This window comes from Tyto alba, unplaced genomic scaffold (assembly GCF_018691265.1).
Source record: "Tyto alba isolate M040663 unplaced genomic scaffold, T.alba_DEE_v4.0 Super-Scaffold_10, whole genome shotgun sequence".
Lineage (NCBI taxonomy): Eukaryota > Metazoa > Chordata > Aves > Strigiformes > Tytonidae > Tyto > Tyto alba.
In genome coordinates this window covers 17,831,439-17,855,315 of record NW_024881262.1, presented here as the reverse complement: position 1 = coordinate 17,855,315, position 23,877 = coordinate 17,831,439, and the positions used below count along the sequence as shown (strand labels likewise).

Sequence of the window (23,877 nt, the reverse complement as noted above, 5' to 3'; positions counted from 1 at the left end):
AGGTCTTTTAAAAACATTACAATATTATATGCCAACACTATCAACAGAATGAGTATTAGTGAAAATTTAACTGATTAAGACTATGAAAAGAATACTTATTTCTGATGTTTATCATATTATTCTTGGTAATATAAATATTTATTAGCAAAACCAACTCATTTATCTAAACATTTATATGGCTCATCACTGTATTATCCAAAATCCTTTCTGTATCAAAAAAGTATTTGTCTCTCTGACCTTTTCCCTATATCCACCAAACATATGCTTAAGGTCCTTCAAAGAAGAAACCTAGCCACAGTAACAGTTATAAAATTACTTTTTATATTACATCAGAACAGCTTCATGTACATGCGCAGTTCTGGAACAGACCACCTTTTTCTGACTGATTACAGCCCACAAATTAATTCAAATGGGCAAATCTGGAATAAGAGCATCCAGTCAGCCACTTTAACCCCCCTGTTTTAGTGACCCAGTGTATTTTGGATTTAATGTAATCTTATATAAAATAACAGTAAAGTTAAATAAGCTCACCTTTGAGATTTTTTACCACCAAATCTGACTTCTTCTCTTAAGAGCGCAAAGTGCGCCTCATGACTTGTTAATCCCAGCATAATCTATTACAAAGAGATATTAGATATGTCTTACTTCATTTTTAAAATCTGTTATTCAAGATTCAAGCAGTACACAGAAATTTTGCAGTTCTGTTTCATTACAAACTCAAAAGTTTGCAAGAATACAAAACAACATGCTTGTTTAATAACAGTTTAGAAGCTAATACGCTTAGTAAGGCATCAAAGACATACACACTTTATAAACTTCTGCTGTTTGTATTATTTTAATTGCACTTACCAAGTCAGCATCTAAGCCATAGAGACAATGTCTTGTGTTTGGATCATGATGGGGCTTTGCTTTTTCTGATCTGATGAACTCCATAATTTTATGCTCACCTTCCCCCGGAGTCTGAACAAAAACACCCCAAATTCATCAGTAAGTATTTTTCTATAAAATATAAATCTACTTAAAATATCAACAAAATACAATGACCTCATGGCCTGATAAGTAGACTGTTACTCCTTGCCAGGATTTGTCTGTGGAAATCTTCATATTTACAAAATATTTAAGATGCTCATGCAGTCTGGCCATGAATTCAGTTCCTGAAAACAGAAATCTAAGTTAAACACAAAGCTTTTCATTAGTCATTCAAAATTGCAAACACATATTAAAACTATTAATGAAAAAAGCAACAAGTGAAAATTTTGCAAGAGACAAAGAGGACAGCTGTTTTTTTTCCGCAAGAGGTTTAATTTTTTCCATAGTAATCTAAAAAAATTTTTAGAATCAGATAGTATTCCATTCCAACCCTCGTAAAAGTTATTAAATCTTGTGTTACCAACTTAACCGAGCCTTTATTGATTCTGTCCTCTAATTAAAAAAAAAAAAAAGAAAAGCCTTAGGACAGGAAAATACTACCAAAATATAGATGCAAAAACATAAATCTAAACACTTAAGTAATCAACAAATTATCTTACCTGGTGTAATACAATTGGAGTCAAATCTGGCTTCTGTAGGGAGAGTTTCTCCCTTTTCTAATGCCTTTTTTATTTTGTCCTCTGCCTCTTTTGCTGACCTAAAACAAAACAAGGTTGAAGACAGAGTGAGTAGAGAAGGAATCATCATATTCAAATGTTAATATCCTAAGTACAGCTTTACTGACAAAACACATATAGTTGGTTTTTAAAAAGCGTTCAAAAAAAACCACAAAAAAACAAAACAAAACAAAACCAGGGAGAAGAGAAATTTAACTCCTGAATTGAGTTTGAACTTGTTTCTGATACAACTGGAAGGCTTAAAAAAAGTGTGGTTTTTTTTTTTCCCCTAGTGATGATGATGTGTCATTACTCAGATACTGTTAGTATTTAGATTACCAAGATGATCATTCAATGGCTGATCACAATGAATCACAACTGAAACAGTAGGAATACTCAGGATCTAATCTGAAAATGCTCTCCCAGACCAATAATGGTAATGTAGTTAAAGAAAGAAGCAAGTTCAGAATACCACTGAGGTAGGAGGGGTGAATTAACCATTTATCATCACTAGTAATGGAGAAACAAACAAACAAATACAATCTTAGCCTTTCTTGGCCAAGGATTTCAAAAACACTTTTGAAACAGAAAAAGAGAAGCCACCATCTTAGATTTTTGTCCTTCTCTCAATTCCACTCCAATTTTCTATTTAGAACTCTTTCTTAATCTCTTCTTCCTCTCAACCTCATTTTTTCCTTTAAAAAAAAAAAAAAATCATAACAAAAAAAACACCCAAAACCCAAAACCACAAAAAAAATCCAGTAACTTTTCCTCTTGTCCCTGTCTCCCAGTTCATTTCTACCACATTTCACTCACCACCCCTGCAGTGTGTGACCACTGGCTTTCTTTCCTTACAGCAATCGCCAAAGATGTTTCCACATCTCCCAAAACATTAATATAATTCTTAACATCGTGAAATCTACTTGCAGCTCTGTATTTGAGCTAGGTTGCTAACTGCTATCAACACAAAATCAGTTTCATGAGAAACTTAATTTCCTCTATGACTGTCAAAGAACATTCCGTTATAGTTACCAAAACAGCATATCTAGAATTAGCATTCACAAATACCAAAGATTCTTACAGGTTGTGAAGCCATTGGAGACATCTGTAAAAGCTCCACTGCAGTTATTTCACAGAAAATTTCACAGGAAAAAAAGTTCCCTCCACCCCCAGGTCCTGCATACACAGAAAAAACCCTAAGCAACAAGTGAACTTTCCTTTTTGGAATCCTGATTTTCAGTATTAACATTTTACATGCAGTTACCCTCATTTAACTAAAAATTAAAGCTACTGTCAAGGGCACAACCGCTCATATTTTACTCTTCATGGTACACATTTAAGTAATTTTTTTTTTTTTTAAAGTGTTTGCTATCTTAAAGACAGAGAAAGAACAAATATTCTCACCTAAAACGTCTCCCACGCTGCTGATTCATTTTTGCTCTTGGAGCTACTCCATCAACTGCCATGAAGAAAACCTTCCTTGGTTTAATAATGCGAAACAGTACTTCTAAATAGTGAAAAATATCAGCAAAAATCTTATCTTCTGAGATTCTGAAGTGAACATCATCGTCATTTGGATGTGAACATTGATGTATAATGCCATTCATGTCCAGGTATAAGTTGTCAAATTCTGGAATCTAGAAAACCCACAATTAGTACCCATCTGGGGACAGCTGAAGCAATGCAACCACTGCCCTAGAGTAACTCTGGAAAGGAGCTGAAGTGGGAAGACCTCCCTGGAACCTACTGCACACCAATGGGCAAAGAATATCTTGACCCGTTTGAAACAAAAAAGGCCCAAACAATAGGCCTCAAACCAAAGTTGACTTCTGAGTGAATTCCCCGACGAGCAACCAGAAGCAACCAGCATCTTACCAGCATGAAATGCAACCATGGGAACCATCCCTGAAAATTGTAAGTAAACAACAGGAAGTAACTATAAATCCCAAATGTAAAGAAAAACAGAAAACTCCTCAGACGTGCCTGGATCCTGGCCAGATCCAGACACGCCTGAGTGAGGCATGTCAATCTACCAGCTATCTCCCGTGCATTTTGTATAGATTTGTTTGTTAAACGGTATAAAAGCCAGACCCTCTCACAGCACAGACGGAGACCTCACCTACGAGCGGACGCCCTGCGTGGGACTTCCCAGCTGCCGGGACAGGCTCTCCGACCCTTCGCTGTGACGGGGCTCCCCAGCTGATGCACGGGTTGGGGTGATGGTAAAGTATGAGGGCAACTGGTGATGTATCTTTCTTAACCACTATAGCTAGCTTTAGGTAGTAATGATTAGGTGCATTACCTTGCTTATTCTTTCTGCTGCTTTAAACTAAAGTAAAATAAGCCTATTTCTTTAGCTTGGTGTCTGTGTCCTTTGTGTTAACCCCGTCAATTGGCAAAACACTGGTTCCAGGTTTGTCTGCACTTGCAATCCATTATTATGATTTTCCCAGTGAAGTCAGCTGAACAGATTCCTATCCTATCCTGACTGTTTCTGTTACCTCAGGACTTCTGTCACGTGTGCTCGGCCAATCTTCTACATTGTGTAAGGGAAAAACAAATTAAAAAAAAAAAAAAAAAAAATTAAAAAAAAAAAAAAATCACACTTTTCAGGAAGTGATTACTTTTTTTTTTTTTAATAGCCCCACACATTTCACTGATTCAATCTAGCATAGATGCACTATAAACAATAAAACCTACAAAACTGACTATGCAGTTTCCAACAATAATTCAAAAGCAAAGCCATTTTGAGCAGCTTTAGGGCTCTCCTGCTGTTAACTAGTTCCTCCCATGACCGCTGCATGCTCCTCTTTAGCTGCGCAAAGAGCCACCTGTTAGTAGACTGACAATTCCCACCAAAAGCAGCAAAGTTATTGACAACTTCAATTTCTTTCCCATGCTTTCCAAACATGTTGTGTGGTTTTGTTTGTTTTTTTTTTTTTTTCTTCTGTGTAGTTCCCTGTTCTTCTACCAGCCTTATCTGTAGCAGTCCAACTTTCTTTTAAAGGAAAAAGCTCTCCTCCAAATGTACACAAGCAACATATAGAGCACAAACACTGTTAAACATATGAAGCAAAGGGAACATTATCTACCTTTTTGTTACTTAAACACACCAAACATTCACAAGAGCAATTTGCAATAAAAAACCTAATTCTTTAATCCACCAATATAATTGTTCATAAAAATCTTCCTGTCATTACAATTGGAAAAAGGCACTGCTAACTTTTTGTGATTTTCTGTAGTATTACTGCTGACATATCTTTGCATAATTTTGAAAGGGATGTTGTTGGACTTGTATTTATCATCCAGATGCAAGAGAAACATAACTCTGTTTCAGAAAGAAGAATGATGAAGAGAAGAAACAAGAGGCACGATTGGGAAGGATCTCCAGCCACCTGAAATACCTAGTCTTCTGTTGTGCATAACAACAGAAGTAATGTAACTTCAGTACAGTTAAATTTGGTAATCAAAGTGCTCTCAAGATGCTCAAACACCACATCATCCACACAGGCACCACTTTCAGATGGGAGTGGGGCCTCGCACAGGCAGCATTCTAAAGAGATGAAAACTAAAGCTTTTCTATGGAAGCAATGTATATATGGAAAACAGATGACCTTTGAAGAAGCACAGCTATAATAGGATTTAAAAATAATGATGTGTTTTACACAGGAATGGACTTTTATTCTGGGTAGGTTGTTTTCTGTAGTAACAAACAAAAATCTGAATCTAGATGCTAGTAAGTGTCAGTCTGTACATTCAAGCGGTATGGCAAAGAAAAGGAAAAATGGGAATACATGTTACTGTTGAAGCTTAATATCACAAATAGCAATCTAGACAGTTTCTTTTCTCTTTTACACAAAGCAAATATTCCACATAACACCATTATCTAGTCTTTAGAAAGACTAACTAGAGAATAACATTAGCATACTTAAGGGTTGTGCTTTGTCTTTATCTTAAGAGCTCTAACAGCCTCTTTCAGAAAGTCTCATGAGTACTACCCGCTGCTGCTATCCCCATGGTTAGAGCAGACACATGCTGACCTCTCAGTTTACCAGAGTTCACAGTTCTTCAGCAGAAGTGTAAAGCTGCCACCAAGTTCAGTGAGTAGCCCAGGCTTTTAACAAAACAGCTGAGAAGCCAGCATACGCTGCTGCTGCCTTGCTACCCGGGCACTATAAGACACTATAGTGAAAATCAACAAATCATAAGCAAAGATCAAAGCTTTGAAGACTGCTTTGAAACCAGAAGGAAGAGTCAGACATCCAGGCTTAGAATCACTTGAGCAGGGCATCTCAGATACATTGATAACTATTTAATCTTTTAAAACTCTGTTTAAGAAAAACGTATTAACACTCAAACATGCTCTCAATCACCCAACTCATCTCAGAACATCTGTATTCAGACTATAAAACCACATCCGTAACGCCAGTTGAAAACGATAATGAAAAGTTAAGAGCTTGGGTCTAACAGGTACCAAACACGACTTCTGTGAAAACAAGACTTTGTTGCCTGACTGTAAAAGCATTATTTGCGGCTTGCTTTTTTTCAGGCTTTAACATACTTTTCGGTTTTGCTACTAACACCAACTATCCGACGCGTGTGACAACAAGGAATGGCGGCAAAGCTGCAGAACCTGTCCCTCGTCGCTGCCGTGCCCCCGGCCGCCAGCAGCAGCCTCGGCCCTGAGCCCCGTGAGGAGCGAACGCCGCGGGCCCGCCCGGTGCCGGTGCCGGGGAGCTCGGCGGCGCCTCGGACGGGCGCGGGGGGGACCCCAGCCGCGGGGAAACAAAAGCGAAAGGCGGGAGCCCGGCCGCAGGGAGCGGGACACCGCCGCGCTGCGGGGGCCCGCTCCGGGCCGCGCACCTCCTCGAGAAACTGCGCGGCTTCGGGCCGGCTGCTTCTGCAAACAGCACTCGCACGGGAGGAGGAGTGCGAGTGTCTGCGGCGCTGGCGGTACCGGGCTGACCGCACTGCTGTAGGCTAACGGCGACCTCCGACTGGACATTCAGGGTTTCGGGGGGCCCCCGAAAAGCCTCGCCCGCGTCCCAGCGCCGGCGCAGCCGCCAGCCTCCGACTTTTGGCCGCTTCGAGCCGCGAGTCCCGCCGAGGCGCGGCCGCGGGAGCAGCCGCCCGATCGCCTCTCAGCGACCCGGCCCCGCAGGCCCAGCCCAGGCAAGCTCGGCCGGGGACCGGGCCCGCTCCCTCGCCCCGCCGAGGGGCCAGTCAGGACCCCCCTGCTCCGTCCCGGCGCGGGGACGGGCCCGTGGCAGGCGGCGACGCTCCGGTCCCGGCTTACCTGATGCTCCTTCAGCACCTGGCTGAGGCAAGGGTACCGCTCCGAGATCCACCGGTAGAACTTAGGGACCCCCATGGCCACAGCCCCCCGCCGCCCGCACAGCCCCGCCGGACCCCACCAGCCGCGGGCTGCGCTCCGCCTCCCTTCCGGCGCGCCGTGCTGACAGCCGGGCCGCCCGCGACACCGAGCGCCGCGCGCCGGCCATAGAGAGCGGGGTGGGGCGGGGCCTGGCTCCCTCCCGGCAGCAGCGCCCCCTGGCGGAGCCGCCGCCTACCGCACTGAGGGCCGCGGCCCTCCCGCCTCCCGCGGTGCTGTGACCGTAGTCCGGGAAGAGCAACGTAACGCCAGCGCTCACCCACCCCCCCCAAGGGAAAAGGTCGTATTAAGTGCCAAAGATCTTACTTGGAAAAATCTGCAGAGCTACGGGCCAGTAACAACACCTTCTGAACATAACACACTACTTTCCCAGAGAACCAAAACCCCTTGTAAACCTGTTATTCAAATTCCGTCTCCAAGGTGGCTGGAGTTCAGCTGCACCAAAACTCCGTCTCAGAACGTGGTATCGTTGTGAACAAAAGCCAATGGCATTGTTCATCACTCAGCAGAAACAAAAATACTGTACAACAATTCTAACGATACCTTGCTGTAAGGTAAAGCGACTATAATTTTTACTTGTCTACCTCTTCATTTCTCTACAGTTCAGATGCCTAGAGAAGCGTCACTGTAACTTAGTATGTGGCTTGTGAACCTATTTAGTTAGTCTACTCTTGTCCATGTCAGACGGAGTCTGAAAAGCACTCACTGCAGCCATGCTTTTTACAAGGAAGAGAGGGTCTGTCCAAAACTCTCAGGAGCCTGTAAGGATGTTGAAGTCACAGCACACCGCACCTGCGGCACTGCTGGCACAGCCATAGTGCCAGTGTCCTCTAGTGCACAGCTTCGTGTTACTTCTCTCACAAGGGTTGCTTAGCACAGCAGGCAAGGGCTAAAGAAACAGTTTCAGAACATTGGAACACTTTATCAGTTTCCTCATGATAAAATTTAAGATCCCAAATGCTTTTCTAGATATAGCCAGGCCCTATGGAAGAAAATTAAAGGAAACCAAAATTCAAGGCCTAATGCTGAAAAGAAATACTAATTATTTTTAGAAAGCCCTTCTGCACTGTGATTAGAAAAGATTGAAAGAACTGCTTTACACCATATCAGTATAAAACTTTAATGTCATATTTTCTAATCTACAAGTAAGCTGAACGAGAAAAGTCTTTACAAAATTATACAGTACTTTATAAAACAATACATTCTTTCAACATTGTGAAAATTTTTCATACAAAGAAACCTGCAGACTTACAGTCTCATTTTTAAGCAGTTCCTATGTACTGCCTTTATAGGTATACAAAATATACCACCTTATACATGTGCAAGTGTGTTCATAACATATTTGCAAGTGTATTGTATATTTTACATAGATTTCAGATTGATTATAATGATTTCTGATTGTAAGCAGCAGAACAGTAACAGAGTTAACCAGTTATCACTGATTTAATACCTTCTCAAGAATATTAGAGCTATATCACTTGCGAATGGGATCTTTCCAAAGTGAGCAAATTTCACATATATGGAGCCCAGCCCATATACATCTGACAGAGCAGGTTGTCATCACTTGCTTCTTGAATAAGGTAATGAACATGCCCTTCAATAGATAAGGGTAATCCTTTTATTCTGTTTCTAGTCTTGATGACACCTTGCAGGCGTTGTTCTATATCAAGGACGTGGGTTTTGGCCTGGAAACAAAGGAAAAAAAATCTTGCTACTATCCATGAACATCCACTTCTTAAAATAAAAAAGTATTTATTAGGATACGTTTGAAATCAGTATGCTAATGTAATACAAAACTCAGATGTCTACACCAGTTAACTTTGAAAATAAAGGATACTCACTTTTCAAAATCATTCTTTAAAATGGATAGGTTATTGGTCAAGTTATAACTTCTGCCTTGCATTTTTACAGATAAAATTTACCAGAGAAGACAGAAAAAGCTATGCAGATGTATTTGAAAATGTGAGAATGCTTTATTTCATGCAATTGCTTTGAAACAAATGCAAAAATTTCACAGCCTTTTTCCTGGAATTCTGGATGAAATTAAGTAAGTTATCTAGTCTGGAAAATTTAGGCCAAAATTACAAGCAATTGAAAATGAAGAAGTCTAGTTGTGCTGAGCAACTCAAAATGAGCTGTTCTGAGGCCCACTAAAGTAGCTAGTTCATACCAATTATAGTCACACATTTTCTTTTAAAGCTCAAGCACAACATTGGCACCTATCCAGAAAAAAAATAAAATATACAACTATATGTGTGGTTATGTGACTAAAAAAGATTATGTAGACACAGCCTTGTTAGTAATTGTTTGAAAACCAGCTGATTTTCTGTGCTCAAATAGCTCAGTTTAGTTCTTTGTTGTAATATACCTTCAGTATTGCAGTTTGTCCTTATCTTAGTTGCTGTGTGTATCAGTGGTCCCTAAGTTTTATTTGCTATTACACATTTACTTTCACTACACGTTCCTTTTAAAGCAAAAAAAAAGACAAATCAGAATTTTTGCAAAAGGGAAAGAGAATAAATATTACAGGTTGTGCAAGCTATATTTTGGATGAACAATATAGTACTTAGCAGCAGCTACAAAAGAAACAGTACACATGAAATCCTAAATGTAACCAAGTATTGCTTGACATGTAACAAGGCACATATTTATTCAATAATAAACATCCACTCATGAAAAGCACAAAAATATGCATGGAAAGGACTCCAAATATTACCATCACTGTAAATGTGGGGGACTGTGCAACAGTCAGAGTGACGGGTAGCAAGAGCCTCACCTATCCTGTTGCTTCTGCTGATGTTGTCCTTGAGTTAGTAACACTAGTAAGAGAATGAGCGGCTCTATTTTGTTTGGCTCTTTAGTAGAAAAATTATATGTTCTATCAATAAAAACAGTCTCTCTATGGATAAAAATTATGAACACAGAGATTATCAAGAAGAAACAACCAGAGGAATTTTTAAGTGAAAGAAAAAACAAGACAGTTAAGGTTTCAATTAGAAAATGTAACTTGCAACCATAATGGACTTTAGACATTTTAATACATTATGCTACGCTTGTTTTAAACTAACCTTTTCATTGACAACTTCTCCAGTTTCGTTCACCTGGGCTTTTGTATTCCCTTTAACAGGCTTGCTCCATTCCACCAGAGGATCATGGAGAAAAGTCTTTAAGACACTAAATACATTAAAAATAAAAAAGGACATGTATAATACATTTAATTATCAAAACAAGAACACTCACAGGAGTCTAAAGTTAGCACCGAATATTTATATTGTTTTATATTTAACTGCATGTCTTAGTAAGACCAAGGTGCATGATAGCAGTTACTGTTTCAGATGTTTAGACTATGGCTTTTTCAGAGTTTGTAGCAAAACAGTTGCCATACCTCATTAGAGGCTCCCTTTGATCACGCATAAGCCTCATTGTGACTTCACAAGCTCTTCGGAAGAGACCTTCCGTTCCCATTGGACCCATTCCATTAACCATGTTGTGAGTGAGACGAAAAGGAACAATTTCCGGAACTTCAAAAGTTTCTCCCTTTACATTGATAAAAAAAAGAGTATGCCTTAAGCATTTTAAGCATTATTAAAATAAAGCATAACATTTGCATTGGTTTGAAGGTTTTTTCCCCCATCTTTGTCAGTGAGAGTTTCCTACCTGACAAGATTTGCTCAGATCACGGTCCTTCTCAGCAGTTAAAGGAAAATGTGGGTGAATAAATGATACCAATGTACAAATATTCTCCTTTTCGCTGTTTTAATAGACTAGTACAGGGTATATAACATTTTGTTCTAAATATATATCACTGCTCTGTAGTCTCATGCAAAACTCTTATCATATGCAAGTTAGCTCAAAAACATTTTTTTTTTAAATCAACAGCTATGCAGGACAATTTAGATTTACTAAAAAAGGAAGTAGGAGAAATAAACTAACGATATCTCTACCTCTTTATCTTATTTAAAAAGGGCACATGTCCCACACCAAAAGCATCTTTCTACAGAAACACTAAAAACACAAATCTCACTCTGGTGATAGTTTTTGCTGTTTATTTTTACAGAGCCACTAGAGTTTTTGTGCTGAATTTGTGTGCGAAAAGCAAAGAAACTTCACAGCAGCAGAATTCTGAATGTAGCAATTACGGATTTATTTGGAGAGTGATAGTGGAGAGAGGAGAGCCACAAAATACAAACACTCAAAATTTGGGCTATTTCAGTGTATCCACACCTGTTCATCTGATATCAGCCAAATCAAAAAGCTGGCTTGCATTAATGCAGTATAGAGAACAATCATACTCCTTACATATCCCAGACTGTTGGGTATAAATACAACACAAAGTGAGAGAGATAACACAACAGTAATGTTAAAGTAAGAAAATGTGGAAAAAAACCAAGACAGCAGATGTTTATAACTTACATGCATGTAAAATAAAAAGCAAGTTCAGCAAGTGATATTTCTCACCTTATTGAAAAGGCAGTTGAAATCTACATGCACACATTCACCAGTCAAAGAATCAAAGAGGATGTTTTCACCATGACGGTCTCCTAGACCAAGTATGTAACCCACCATTGACATAACTGCAACAGAACGACAATAGGCTGACCTACTATTGTACCTGCAGAAATAAGAAACAGATATGTCTAAGTCACTTCCCTGGGTTACCTGTCTTTATTCAGTAGTATCATTAATGTTTAGTGAGACACACAAAGTAGATATTCTTGAGCTAGCCCAATGCCAGTCACTCACCATGAAGTAGGATCAGGAAAAGTTCTAAGAAACCATTCATGAAAGAGAGGAGGGTGACGAGGCAGAAGGACTTCTTTGAACATTTTCAGCTTTTCAGCCAAAGGTGCTGACTTTGGAAGCATATGCTGTCGCAATTCTTTTCCAGTCATGTAGATGCCTGTAATAGACCTCCTCCATTAGACAAAAGAAATCTCCAAATATAACGCCTTATATATACTATTACTGTATTACAGTGTGGTATTTTAGAGAAGATAAACATCTCCATAAAACAAAAATACTGTTTATGGAGTATGAACAAATGGAAAACAAACCATAGAATATCGGGGGGGGAGTGAGGTGTTGTGGAAAGGGAAGGTATACTGGAAAATAAATAAAAAACTCACAGTGTTAACTGAAAGAGAAGACCTGGCAAACAAGTCACCAATTTTACCAATTACAATGGGGTGCAGGGAGGGGGGGAAACACACACACAAAAAACCCACGACCCTCACAAAGCCATTCGTTATATTCAACTGAGATGTTTGGAGTTCCAAACTCCCAGATGTGTGCATACCTACAATGTGTGAAATATTCCCCACAAATTTTACTGCACTGACCGGAAAGTTGCTTTGTTAAAAAGAAATCTGATATTTTCCCTGGACAGTTGCTGGACCCTCAACCTTGACTCAGTTATAAATTATTTTAATGATCTCACACAAATGTAACAGAAATTAAAAATAGATCAAATCTAAAGAAAATGTCCACAGCCTTTGCTATTCTTCAGTGCTGCACATACATTCCCATGCTGCTGGCACTGGTGCTGAAATTATTTACATCATTGTATAAAAGAATGTATTAAGATGATTGTGTTATCAGTTCTTGTAGGGAGCTTGTTTATTGCAAGCACCAGTTCTCTTCCATTTAAGAGTAAAAGTCTACCGCACATGTCAATAACAATATATTGCAGGGAGTTAAAAATACATGATTGCATCTTCCTAGAATTTAGTGATACCTGTTGTCTCATTTACTAATTAAGATATGAGTCCGTAAAAAAAATAAAATATCGCTATAGTCTAATATATTTATTTACCTTTCTCCTTATAAAGTTTTATAAGGATATTTCTTAAACCAGCAGTATTGTTCACCCATTCAATTATGCCACATTCATCATTTAATGGAATAACTGCATAGGTTCGAATATGGAGTTCTCGCCTGCGTGACTCTGCATCTTTTCTTAAGCACTATTCACAAAAGAAAAATGAGATTAACAGATAGGATCAAAATGTACCAATAACATTAAGCATTCTATTTTCCAATCACATGATCTATAAGTTTAAATTCTAAGCTTCACTGTCTGCAGCAGTCCAAATGCAAGAAAAATACTCATCTGTTCTCCAAAGTCAATTAAAAAAAGAGAACTTCACTACAAAATAATCAAACTACCTAACTTGTACATGGCTTAAATCCCTTAAAAGCAGAATTTGAAATAACTGTTTTAATGTTCCTGAGAAGCTATCATTTGTGTTAACCTCACTGAAAACCTCAAGCATATCACTGAGAAGCGAAGTATAACTAAAGAAGTATAGCAACACTTTTAGTATGAAAAGATGAATTTACTTATTTCTCATCAAAAATATTAGAAAATCTGAAGTAAGAAATATGAAGCATGACAGCAGGAAGTTTGATGTTATTTATTTACTGTAAATAACCTTTCCTGTATATTTTTTCTGGAATAAGCAATTATTTTTGCAAAATGTTATATTTTATAACCATTTTCACAGGTCCATAAGAAGTTACACAGTATTAATTGCTATTGATTTTTGCTGAAATTAGCTATTTTGCAACAGCTTACTTTTCTTCTGATAAGCTTTATCTCAAAGTAAATTGTTTTTTTGTTAGATAGTTCAGCATTTTGTTCTGGTCAATAAGTACAATGCATCTGATTATCTAACTCATCAAACCTTATTAATAAGGGAGTTGAACTCCATGAGCCGACAGTCTTTTCTTAGATCATCTTTTGGCTTACACATCATAATGTAAGATTTCCCATCTGAACCTTTTAAGGTGATCTTTTTTGGCTTTTGAAGTGAGGCAAGAATTTCCACCTAAGGAAAAAATTGTATTATTTTATTATCATCTTTATCAGATCATACAAAATAAAGTCTCCAATTGTTATAAACCACTGCAACCAATCATGTTAGCACTTCCGTGGTGCTACAGCATATCAACCTCAAGCCAAAACTTTATCTAAGTAGCAAGAAGCTGTATCTGTCTCAGGTTCTTATGACAGAAGGCACTCAGTTTCCACAAAATTATTAAGTTCCCTAGTCACTCCTCCATTTCTAGGGAACTAAGATACTAGGATACATTTGTTTAACATGAAGTTTAAAATGAGGTGCCAACTAGAGGCTTACCGTATCATCAAAGCCTGCAATGTAGGCCCAGCATCCAGGAAAAGGGTCATGGTTAGCATGTGTACCAGGAATTGAAGGAAGAGTTGGTATCATTACAGATTGTAAGGGAATGAGAATTTCACTAAATGTCTGCTCTTCTACTAATCTCTTAAGCGTTCTGAAATGAATATTCATGTTTAATGTTGAGCTGTTTCCATCAACCTTGAAAAAAAGTTGTTCAAAAGTTAACAATAAACACTTAAAACATCACTGCTATTTCACATTAACTAATAAACAAAATAATAAATTATTGTGGTAACAAGAAAAATGGCAAATTACATATAAAATTAAATGGGATCGGTCAAATATATCTGGCCCTTATGGCACAAGTATTTTTCACAATTTTGTAAATAAAAAATAATGAAACAATTAATTTAGTTTTACCTTTATTATCAGGTTAATTTGTTAATGAAAACACAACAAGCCTATTTTTGTAGTAAAACTATGTGAAAGTTACTGGGCAAAAGTCACACATGAAAGCACAAAACAATGTAAAGCCCATGTGCTGTGAAATATACCATTATGTGCTGAAATATTTTACAGTGTGCTCAATGCAAAGCTATTTTCTACTTTTAAACAATATTTTTATTAAGAAAAGGTAAAAAAAAGCCTTTTATAAATTAGTGTAGTTTCTGTTACATTGCAGTAATGTAATGAATTGGCTGATGAAAGCTGTCAGAAGCTTTTATATAACATTTTTGAATAATCCTATTTCATGCATTAATTTGTTTATTTTTTTAAGTACCGGTTTGTTGCATAGTTCTAATAGCTTATCCGTAAGGCGTGTTGCATCTCCAATAAATTTTCCTAAAGATTCCTTCATGTGAATAGCTTTGTTTAGAATTTCCTTACATCTATTGACGCGCATAGGGTAAGAGGACTGTAAAAAGAGAAAAGTTAAAATTTATTAGACAACAGGCAAATCAATTAAAGAATCCTAAAAAAAAAACCCCACAGTAATTAATATACTCTTTTCTCTACTTATTGTTTGTTATATTTCATATCTAGAGAAGGATGTTTTCCAACTGAGATTTGGTACCTGAACGACTACTGAAGTGGTACGTCTGCGGGGGGGGGGTGTGGGGGTGTGTGTGGTTATTACTTTCTGAAACCATTCTTGGGAGTCCCACTACATAAAGGCTAACATTCAAGAAAATGCCAGTGTATCCTGACCGTTATTTCACCAGACTTACAGAAATAGCATGCATCATGCTTTCCAATTTGCTTTGGAACACTCTTACTACCCTGTAAGTATTAAGACTAAGTGGTATCTTAATCTCATTTTAATCAAGGCACAGAGTTGATTATTTGATTATAAAACTGGAAGTAATATCACAATTACTAAAACCAATGAAATCAGTTGTTCATAACTACCCAATTAATCAGTTCTTTGTTATTCAAATTTCCTTTCCTAATACATCATACAAATCAGCATGCACGTTAGCATTCTTAAACTGTGATATCTGAACGGTAGACTGCAATAAAATCTTTTGCAGTGATAGCATTGATACCATGTTCTACAACACTATCACAGCAACTGAAACTCAATTCCTTCTTATCATCTTAAAGTAAAATAGGTTATATTCACATTTCTTTCTGATGAAAAGAGTTTTACAAACTTAATAAAGGTGTAGCCATACTTATCAAGGTACCTTGGACACAGCAGTCATCATCCACATTGCTTGCTGTGGATAGGCTAAAAACACTTTAGCAACAATCACCATCAGAACTGCAAAGACTTCATCATGAGAATGGCAGATTCGGGAGATTAACTGAGAAAAAGCTGTCAGAAACTGGTAAGGTGCCAGGTGATTTGTGTGCTCTGTAATCACCTTATTTATTTTAGCTAAATCATTTTTCATTTGAACACGTTCTGAACGACTAGCTGAAAAACACAAGAGGACAAGATTATGTTTCTTTTTTTCTCATAGGAAATGTAAAGTCCTTTAAAACAAGCTTACAGAAACATATTCTGTTGGTAATTTTCATAAGCCAAAAAATCTCAAGGAAAATTAAAAGCTCATAGTGTAAAGGTCTTTATAATATAGCATACAATGGCTTAATACATATGCTATTGAACTAACCAGAACAGGAAAGAAACAAGCACAGACAACAGGAACATGAAACAAACCGTATCAGAAAAGCTCTACTTGCACTCTTAAAATAAAATATCTATTACTCCTCTCAGTTGATGCAATGGCATAGAACAAACCAAAAAATCTCCATGTATTTCTCCAGTAAAAGGATTCCAATGCTTTTCAGTGGAGAGGAAATGAAGAGTCTTTACAAGAGATGAAATTAGCACATCTGCTCATATCTCCACCCATGCCCCTGAGGACTCATGCTGAGTAGCACATCAACAACTCAAAGCAGCATCTGCTGTGCCTGCAGCCAAGCTCAGCCGACCTAAGTGTATAGAACCAGGTCAAGATCAAGGATCCACAGCTCTCTGCTTCACTCCAACCCTGCAGGCAACGTTTGCATTTTTCATCTGTACAAAAATATTCCACCCAAAACACATCTACAGTAGTAGTTTCACATGCCTTGATGCTGCCAACAGGTTTCAACCCTGCGCCCTGTTCCCCCCATTTAAATTTCAGTAAAATTCCAACAACTGAATACAAGACAAGTTGGAAAAAAATCCTCAAAGCCTAGCACTTGACTGTAGCAAGTGTATACAAACCCAATACTCATAACTCATTAGGCAACTTAGAAGTGACAGGTGACATGCCAGGATTCTCCATAAATCCGTTTATCAAGTTAAGTTACCTGAGGAACAATCCTATCTCATTATATATTTTAAAAAAGTTCTGGAGAGTTTAATTAGAATAATGAATACTCCCCTGCATATTAACATCATGTAATTTAAAAGACTAATAGTACCTTCTTGTTTCCATTTAATCTCAGGCAAAAAGTCTAAACAAGCAACTGTAAGTATACTGCCCTTTCAATCATATATTCAGAAGTATGACACAGGAAGTATATATTGAGAAAAAACGTTCTACCTTTATCACATTCATATGCTTTTGCTCCGAAGTCCAGCCATAAAGATAGCATTCTTGGCATTGACTGATAGATGAATTGGTTTCCATACTGTAGAGATCTGTGATTACAGGTTTAAATCACAGCATGTCAGTGATACATATTAGAAACATTACAAATTTTATATCATTAATTGTTTCACATTCCATTCTGGACTTTAGAAATTTATGTTCAGTATTTTAATGTGTTTGCAACAACTGAAAGTTTACTTATATACAAAGGTTTTCTTTTTTATTAATAAAAACTGCAGATTAAATAATTAACTGTCTTATACAAGACAGTTGCTTAGTCAGAAAGCAGAATTAAAATTAATTGGGTATGAAAACAGAAATGAAGCATGCAGTATTTTGTTTTACAATACTGCACAAAAATTTCAGTCAGTCTGAATTATTGAAAGGCAATATATTCCTATAAAATGTTTTTTTAGTATAATAGCCATCCTTCTACAGAAACTAAGCAAAGTTCCCCGAGGGTCTAACCTCCCAAAATGATGAACTATGTATCTAATCAGATCTCCTTGTTTTTCCATCTTGTTGTCAGTTACCATCGGCATTAACTTATCATAGTATTTAGCCAGATAAAAATGTCCATCTTCCCACTCTGGCAAGAAAACCGTAACATCCTGCAACAAAACCAAAGAGAGATGAATACTTCTGAGAAGATGCTAGATTTAAAATAAAAAAATAAAGCGATAATTAAAAAAAAGATTCTTAAGAAACAAGAATCTTGTATTAATTACCTTTGGGCAAAGTACATGCAAAAAAGTATCAATTGTAACTTTGTAACTCCAAAAAATTGTAATTTTGCTCCAAGATAAATGTGTGTACAAATTAGAAGTCTGTTTTTAAAATATCTTTTGGGTTTGGAGACAGCAAGACAATTCAAGACAGGATGATATAGGATTCTTCAACTAGAAAAGATTATAGTTTAATTAAAAATATTATAAATCGAGTTCCTGATAAGCTCAATATTGAGTTTCTTTTCATTTTTTTGAAAAGTGAAACAGCAGGATGTTAACGGTTGGACTTCATGACCTTAAAGGTCCTTTCCAACCTAAATGATTTTGTGATTCTATGTTTTCTACATTTCTGTTTTCCTTCTAAATAATAGTATTTCAGAAAAAAAAAAAAAAAAGAACAAAAAAAATTGTGTGATATATATGAGAAAGTAAGTAACTTAGCAAGTGGCCAATCTGTTCGCTAGTAACTCTGGCTTTTTTCCTGTACCAATATTTAGACAGTAGGAAATTCTAAATATTAGTGTTTTAATATAATCCACAGAAATTTCATTAGTTTCCATGATTCCAATCTACTTTTGATTTAATACATCTGTTTGATTTTTCTCTAAAATGACTGTTACAGACGTACTTTAATTAATAAGACAGCATTAATGCCAAAACTTGAATAGGAGACATACTGCTTTTAAGGAAGCATAAAAATCTGTATCTACTATTGGTTTAGTAGGCAATACTAATCGATGCCAAAAGAGTATTTCCCTGGCATAGAAAGATGAAGCAGTACAGTGCTGTGCTGTTGAAGAAAAAGATACCAGTGGCCCCTTTTCCTAGTCATTTAGAGATTGAAAGCTTATTTAAAGCATGTTGCAAGTCACTACCAGAGAGAAGTAACACTGAGGAGTAATGCGATGTGCCATTAAGTTACTTCACTATCTAGAGTAGCCCACATTTTCACAAGGAATTCTAGTTTGTGCATGCATAAGAAAGAAGTCGTGCTCCTGTAATTTTTTTTTTACTTTAAAAGAGTTATATTAGGTATTCTTAGCTACAGTGCCCAACAGTGGGAGCTAATTCAGATAGTTAAATCTTTTAGAACAATTACTTCCCTCCTACACACTGATACACCTTTTAATCCCACTTGGTTATCCTCAGTTGACATCATCAGGAGCGTAACAGTAGCTTGCTTGTATTACTATTATTCAAAACTACTGTCTTGTTAACACTAGTATATCAAATTACCTTATACTTTTTCATAACTGCATTGCTTTCAAAGTTAGCAGTTTCTTCCATAAATCTGCCCACTAGCAGCATTGCCCGACCATGGATGAGCTGATTTTTGCTACTGCACGGTGCTTTATTTTCAGGGAAACATAACTCAACCCCCTTCTGGAGTACAATGAGTGCTTGATGAACCTCACCCTAAGGGAAAGAGGAAAACATTTCATTTACTTTAAGTAATACAGATATAAACCTCCCATCTTACAGTTATTAGGTTATAAAGCTATGTCCCTGAGTGTGTTCTAGACCCTTCTGGCTGTGGTAACTGACTATTACCAACTTCAAATCCTTCTTCTATTCGGTTGTTATCTCAGCTTTGTTGTCCCTTTAGGTTTACCACAATAATTGCTCCCATGTTTGCTATCTACCTCTATTAGTTAAAACAAAACAAATTAAGGAAAGGTTTACTATAAAAATAATTTTAATTTGCCTGGGCTGCCTCTACAGAGGCAGGTAATCCACTCGTTGTAGACCTAGCTCCCAGAACGGTCAATGGATAAGAAAAGGGCTGACTTAGCAGTTGGAGGTAGAAACTTCCAGTGGCTCAAATGCAATCAGAACGAGATGCGAGTCCCAGCTGACCCATTCTGTTTTACATGTACTGATTGTGTGCCTTTTTTCCCTGAAGAAAACTAAAGATTATTTTCTTGCACGTAAAAATGTAAGTTTGATTTTTATTTTCTTTACCTTGGACCAGAGCCACTTTGCTCTTTCTACATAAAGTTCTGAGAGTGTAGATTCCCCAGCATTCAGAAGAGCATTATACGCAGTCTGGTGATGACCAGCTTTTCTCGCAACTCTAGCACTCTGGAGCCAACACTGACCAACGAACTCACTGTCATCCTGGCTGCAGAGATATTTTCACAGCAAATGAAACATTTCAGTCATGAATGGTACGTTACAATTTGAAGTAAATACCACAACGTGTTGAAACACAAAATTTCTCAGTAAGGTATATACTACATACAAATCATTTTAAATGATTGCTAATACATCCGTTTAAGCTTTTTCACATTTAGGCCTAGAAACAAATACTCCTTCCCCCTCTTTCTCCCTATAGACTCCACTTCTCTCTTCTGTTTTGAAGGTACATAATATTGGAGAGGACTGCTTTTGTCTACAACATAAATTTCCAATTTTTATCTTCTAACACACATTTGGAAAACCAGAATATTACAGAGAATACAACATAAACAGACAAATTGCCATGTTCTCACCTTTTACTGAGACTAAGCAAAGCCCTCCTCAGTGCTAAGATGGGTTCTTTTGCTCTGTAAGAGTTCTGGGTCATTTCAATACGAGCACACCAATTCAGGGAATCTCTACGATGGTCACCATCTGGCTGCTGAAATACTGGTCCAATACTATGTTCCAACTCACACAGCATATGCAACCTGTGTTAGCAGAAGAAAGGCAAAAAATTGTTGAAAATTGCTTGCTGTTTGAGATATATGACAGGTTTACAAAGCTTTTGCCATTTTCTTCCTAAAAGCTTGCCATGTAAACACTTTCAAATAGGGCTTCTTTTAAAAGCAAAACTGCAGCAAAACCACGCACAGAATCAAGGATTTGTAAGGTGATTAGTCAAAGGTGATTCCTTTGTCAAGCTGCTGAACACAGAGACAATGAAGAGCACTTGGAGAGGAAGTCAATCTTTAGAAAGAGTATTTCTGTCCATTACTTTTAGCAATAATTCTTCAGAAAGTCTGATATTTTGAACAAATACCATTTTAGAGGCAATATACTACCTGTGACTTAAACACCTCCTTTACAATGAAGTTATTCCATTCATTTAAAAATATTATTATTAGCTATCCTTGGAAAGTTGCAAAGTTGAGAGCTTGTAAACGCCTAAGTTCCCACTGGCAGAGTTTAGGTGTAGTGGGTATATTTGTCAGAGAAACAGTGACTATTTGAAGGCTTCCAAGTAGCCCAGATCAGCAGCTAAAACTATTTTGAAACATTTCTGTCTCAATACTCAAACTCTATTTCCTAAATAAAATAACACTGCAAAAATTACCAGCACAAAATAGAATTAAGAAGTTATTAAGAAATACATACCTCCACTGGGTCATTTCATGCAATATCTTGCCATAAGGATGCGTTCACAGTGCAGAGGAAGTATTAAGCCTTTTTCATTATAAATAGGCTACTCACTTGTTAGTCTACTACAGCGAACTTCAAATTTTATTTAAAAAGTAAAACTACTGAAAGGGATGGGGTTTCAATTCTTACCGCTCTTTGTTGATAAATAAAGGGGTGCTTTTAGACCACCATATAGATTAAAAGCAATTCTCTTTAGTTAGTGGAGTTAGGTTAATGGAGTTACTGGCCTATATGTACTACTTTAAGCATGGATTTAAATTGTTGATTTTTTATTACCTGATATTTACATAAACTTGCTTGCTGATTTTGAAAGACTATACTTAACAATTTTATTGTGAATACTTTTCATGGGGGATAAGTATAAGCTCCCAACTAATCAAAGGTTTCCAGTTGGCTGAGTATAAAAGAAAAAAGAAGAAAAAAAAAAAGAGGTGACAGAAGAGGCACATCACTACTGTTTATCATGAAAATGAAAAATTCTTGCTGCTGCATACTTGACCATGTGATTTCTGAATTTGAAAATACTGACATAGAAATCCAAAACCTGATAATGTGTTCATATCCTCGCTGATAAGATCCTCTTTCAAAACTTGCTGCTGAAAGGGGTACAATCTGTTCTGCTCGAACAACCTTGAGTGTTTCATAAAAAGCTGCTTCATTTTTCTTCTTGGCTGATAATAATAAATGTCCTAGTCTGACACTCCAAGTAGTGGACTTCACATCTTTGGGGAGAAAAAAAAAGCCTCTCAAACTCTGTTTCTGAACATGTAGTCTGAACATGCTAAGCTGTCTTAACATACTACTGGAAAAATAAGTTCTTCTCAGAACTAATTAACTGAATTTTAGAAATACTGTGTATTTCCACCTGACAGTCCACCCCTCCAATCAAACCCAGAAATTTGGCCTTATGCTCACTTGAAATTTCTAACTAAAGACTACACAGTTTACAGTCAAATACATTTACAAAATCTGGAAGGCTGTCAGAACCAACCCTCCTCCCAGTAAAACCCAAGACCAAAAAATTACAGTAGCTGCCCATTGATTCAAGATGATTAGACTAAAACATACACTCGTTCAGAAATGCAAGGATGTATTCATATTTTGTCATCATGATAACTTACCTGAAGCCAAATAATTTTCCAGTAAATCCCATTGTGACAGTTTCCAGGCTGCTTCCACTCTGTAAGTGTTCAACTCAGAGATCCATTCAGACCTATTAAAAGAAAATGAAGACAATAAAAGCTGGTGCTGAACTAATTATTTTTTCCTTTCCCCCATCAGTATGTTAGTTCTACATCATATTAGCAAATATTCTTTTCAAGTAAGAGAAGTTTCATGTAAAGAAATTAAGCTTGCTTCTAACAAAAGTCAATAAAACCAAAGGATATACAATGATGAAAAAATAATAGCTATACAACACAATCCCACAAATTCAATTTCCAAGTAGTGTACTTAAGTTCTATAGTACATCTTAGAAATTACATCTTCCAATCCATGTATCCTATTAGGCTACAGAATAGCTATGGAACTGGGAACATGCAAGACAATGAAAGATTCCGTCTAACAAATTAAAGCACATATCAACACTGCACACAGTGCAGACAAGAAGCACTAACATTTCTGGAAGTCTTGAAATAAATAATTTATAGACAAAGCACTTACAGTTTTCTAGCTTTGCATTGCTAATTGGATATGCTTGATAAGCCTCAAATGCTCAATAATGCACAAAAATAGCTACTGAGGCACACGTATAAAACAAGAGCTTCATATCACTCAAATAAAGATTGTATTAGATGCTTACAATACCTGTTTGCAAGAACTCCATTGACCTGAGTGATTACAGTAGATAACTGACCAAGGCCTAACATGGATTTCACTACACCATGGTAATGAATAATCTAGAAATAGGGGAAAAAAAACAAACAAACCAACAAGCAAATGAAAAAAACCACACACATACAGGAATGAAATTCATGGCAGTCTGAAGGAAGAAATGCATCCATTTGCATGTTTTTTATAATATGAAATGACATAACCAATTGCACCATAAGCTAAATAAACATTCAAAATTCAAAACCATGTATAATTACCAAATAACTTAAATCACCATTTGCAATTTTTGAAAAGCACTTCACCTCGAATATAGTTTGATGTTCATTTACTAATACCCACATCAGAGTTGTGAATAAAATTTGATTTAAAGGAATGAACAACAACAAGAAAAATGTCACGGGAATGAAATATCCCCAAAACCCAAAGCAATTTCACTCTTCCTAAAAACGTTTTCCATACTCTGGTAATGAAACATCAAAACTCTCTATTTACTATACCTGTTATTAGCTGTGCTAATCAAGCTCTGCTTCATAGGGAAGTGCAAGAAACCACAGGGATACCTTAGCCTAGGAAACTTTTTACCAATTTCCATTAGAAGAGTATTTCAAATATAGAAACGGTAATACAAGTCTTCAACTTCCTTTTTGCATTTATCATCACATCTCTGGATATTCACTTGGGCATATGAAAAGAATGATGGTTTTCCAGTACTGCTCCGCTTTACAGTAC

The 23,877-nt window shown here is 37.0% G+C and overlaps 2 protein-coding genes across 9 annotated transcripts in view; both read right to left on the bottom strand.

Moving 5' to 3' along the window:
- Positions 1-7,013, bottom strand: part of XRN1 (5'-3' exoribonuclease 1) — a 41,407-nt gene extending 34,394 nt beyond the window's left edge. For all 8 annotated transcript variants that reach the window (XR_004408935.2, XR_004408937.2, XR_004408936.2 and 5 more), the window contains exons 1-6: positions 6,883-7,013; positions 2,991-3,223; positions 1,530-1,627; positions 1,045-1,154; positions 850-960; positions 532-614 (exon numbers count right to left, since the gene is read on the bottom strand). Coding sequence is in view for 4 of the 8 variants with exons in the window: in XM_033005358.2 (XP_032861249.2) it covers positions 532-614; positions 850-960; positions 1,045-1,154; positions 1,530-1,627; positions 2,991-3,223; positions 6,883-6,957 (710 nt within the window). In the remaining 4 variants the exon portion in view is untranslated. The remainder of the gene's footprint in view (positions 1-531; positions 615-849; positions 961-1,044; positions 1,155-1,529; positions 1,628-2,990; positions 3,224-6,882) is intronic.
- Positions 7,014-8,084: 1,071 nt separating this feature from the next.
- The window catches only part of LOC104361573 (serine/threonine-protein kinase ATR), a 42,677-nt gene continuing 26,884 nt past the window's right edge, over positions 8,085-23,877 (bottom strand). Inside the window, 18 exon segments of the mRNA XM_033005492.2 lie at positions 8,085-8,663; positions 10,047-10,152; positions 10,364-10,515; positions 11,437-11,590; positions 11,722-11,878; positions 12,791-12,941; positions 13,662-13,805; positions 14,115-14,315; positions 14,899-15,033; positions 15,806-16,038; positions 17,159-17,256; positions 17,675-17,817; positions 19,171-19,350; positions 19,897-20,056; positions 20,427-20,603; positions 21,860-22,037; positions 22,437-22,528; positions 23,122-23,213. Coding sequence (XP_032861383.2) covers positions 8,490-8,663; positions 10,047-10,152; positions 10,364-10,515; positions 11,437-11,590; positions 11,722-11,878; positions 12,791-12,941; positions 13,662-13,805; positions 14,115-14,315; positions 14,899-15,033; positions 15,806-16,038; positions 17,159-17,256; positions 17,675-17,817; positions 19,171-19,350; positions 19,897-20,056; positions 20,427-20,603; positions 21,860-22,037; positions 22,437-22,528; positions 23,122-23,213 — 2,727 coding nt within the window. The 3' untranslated portion in view covers positions 8,085-8,489.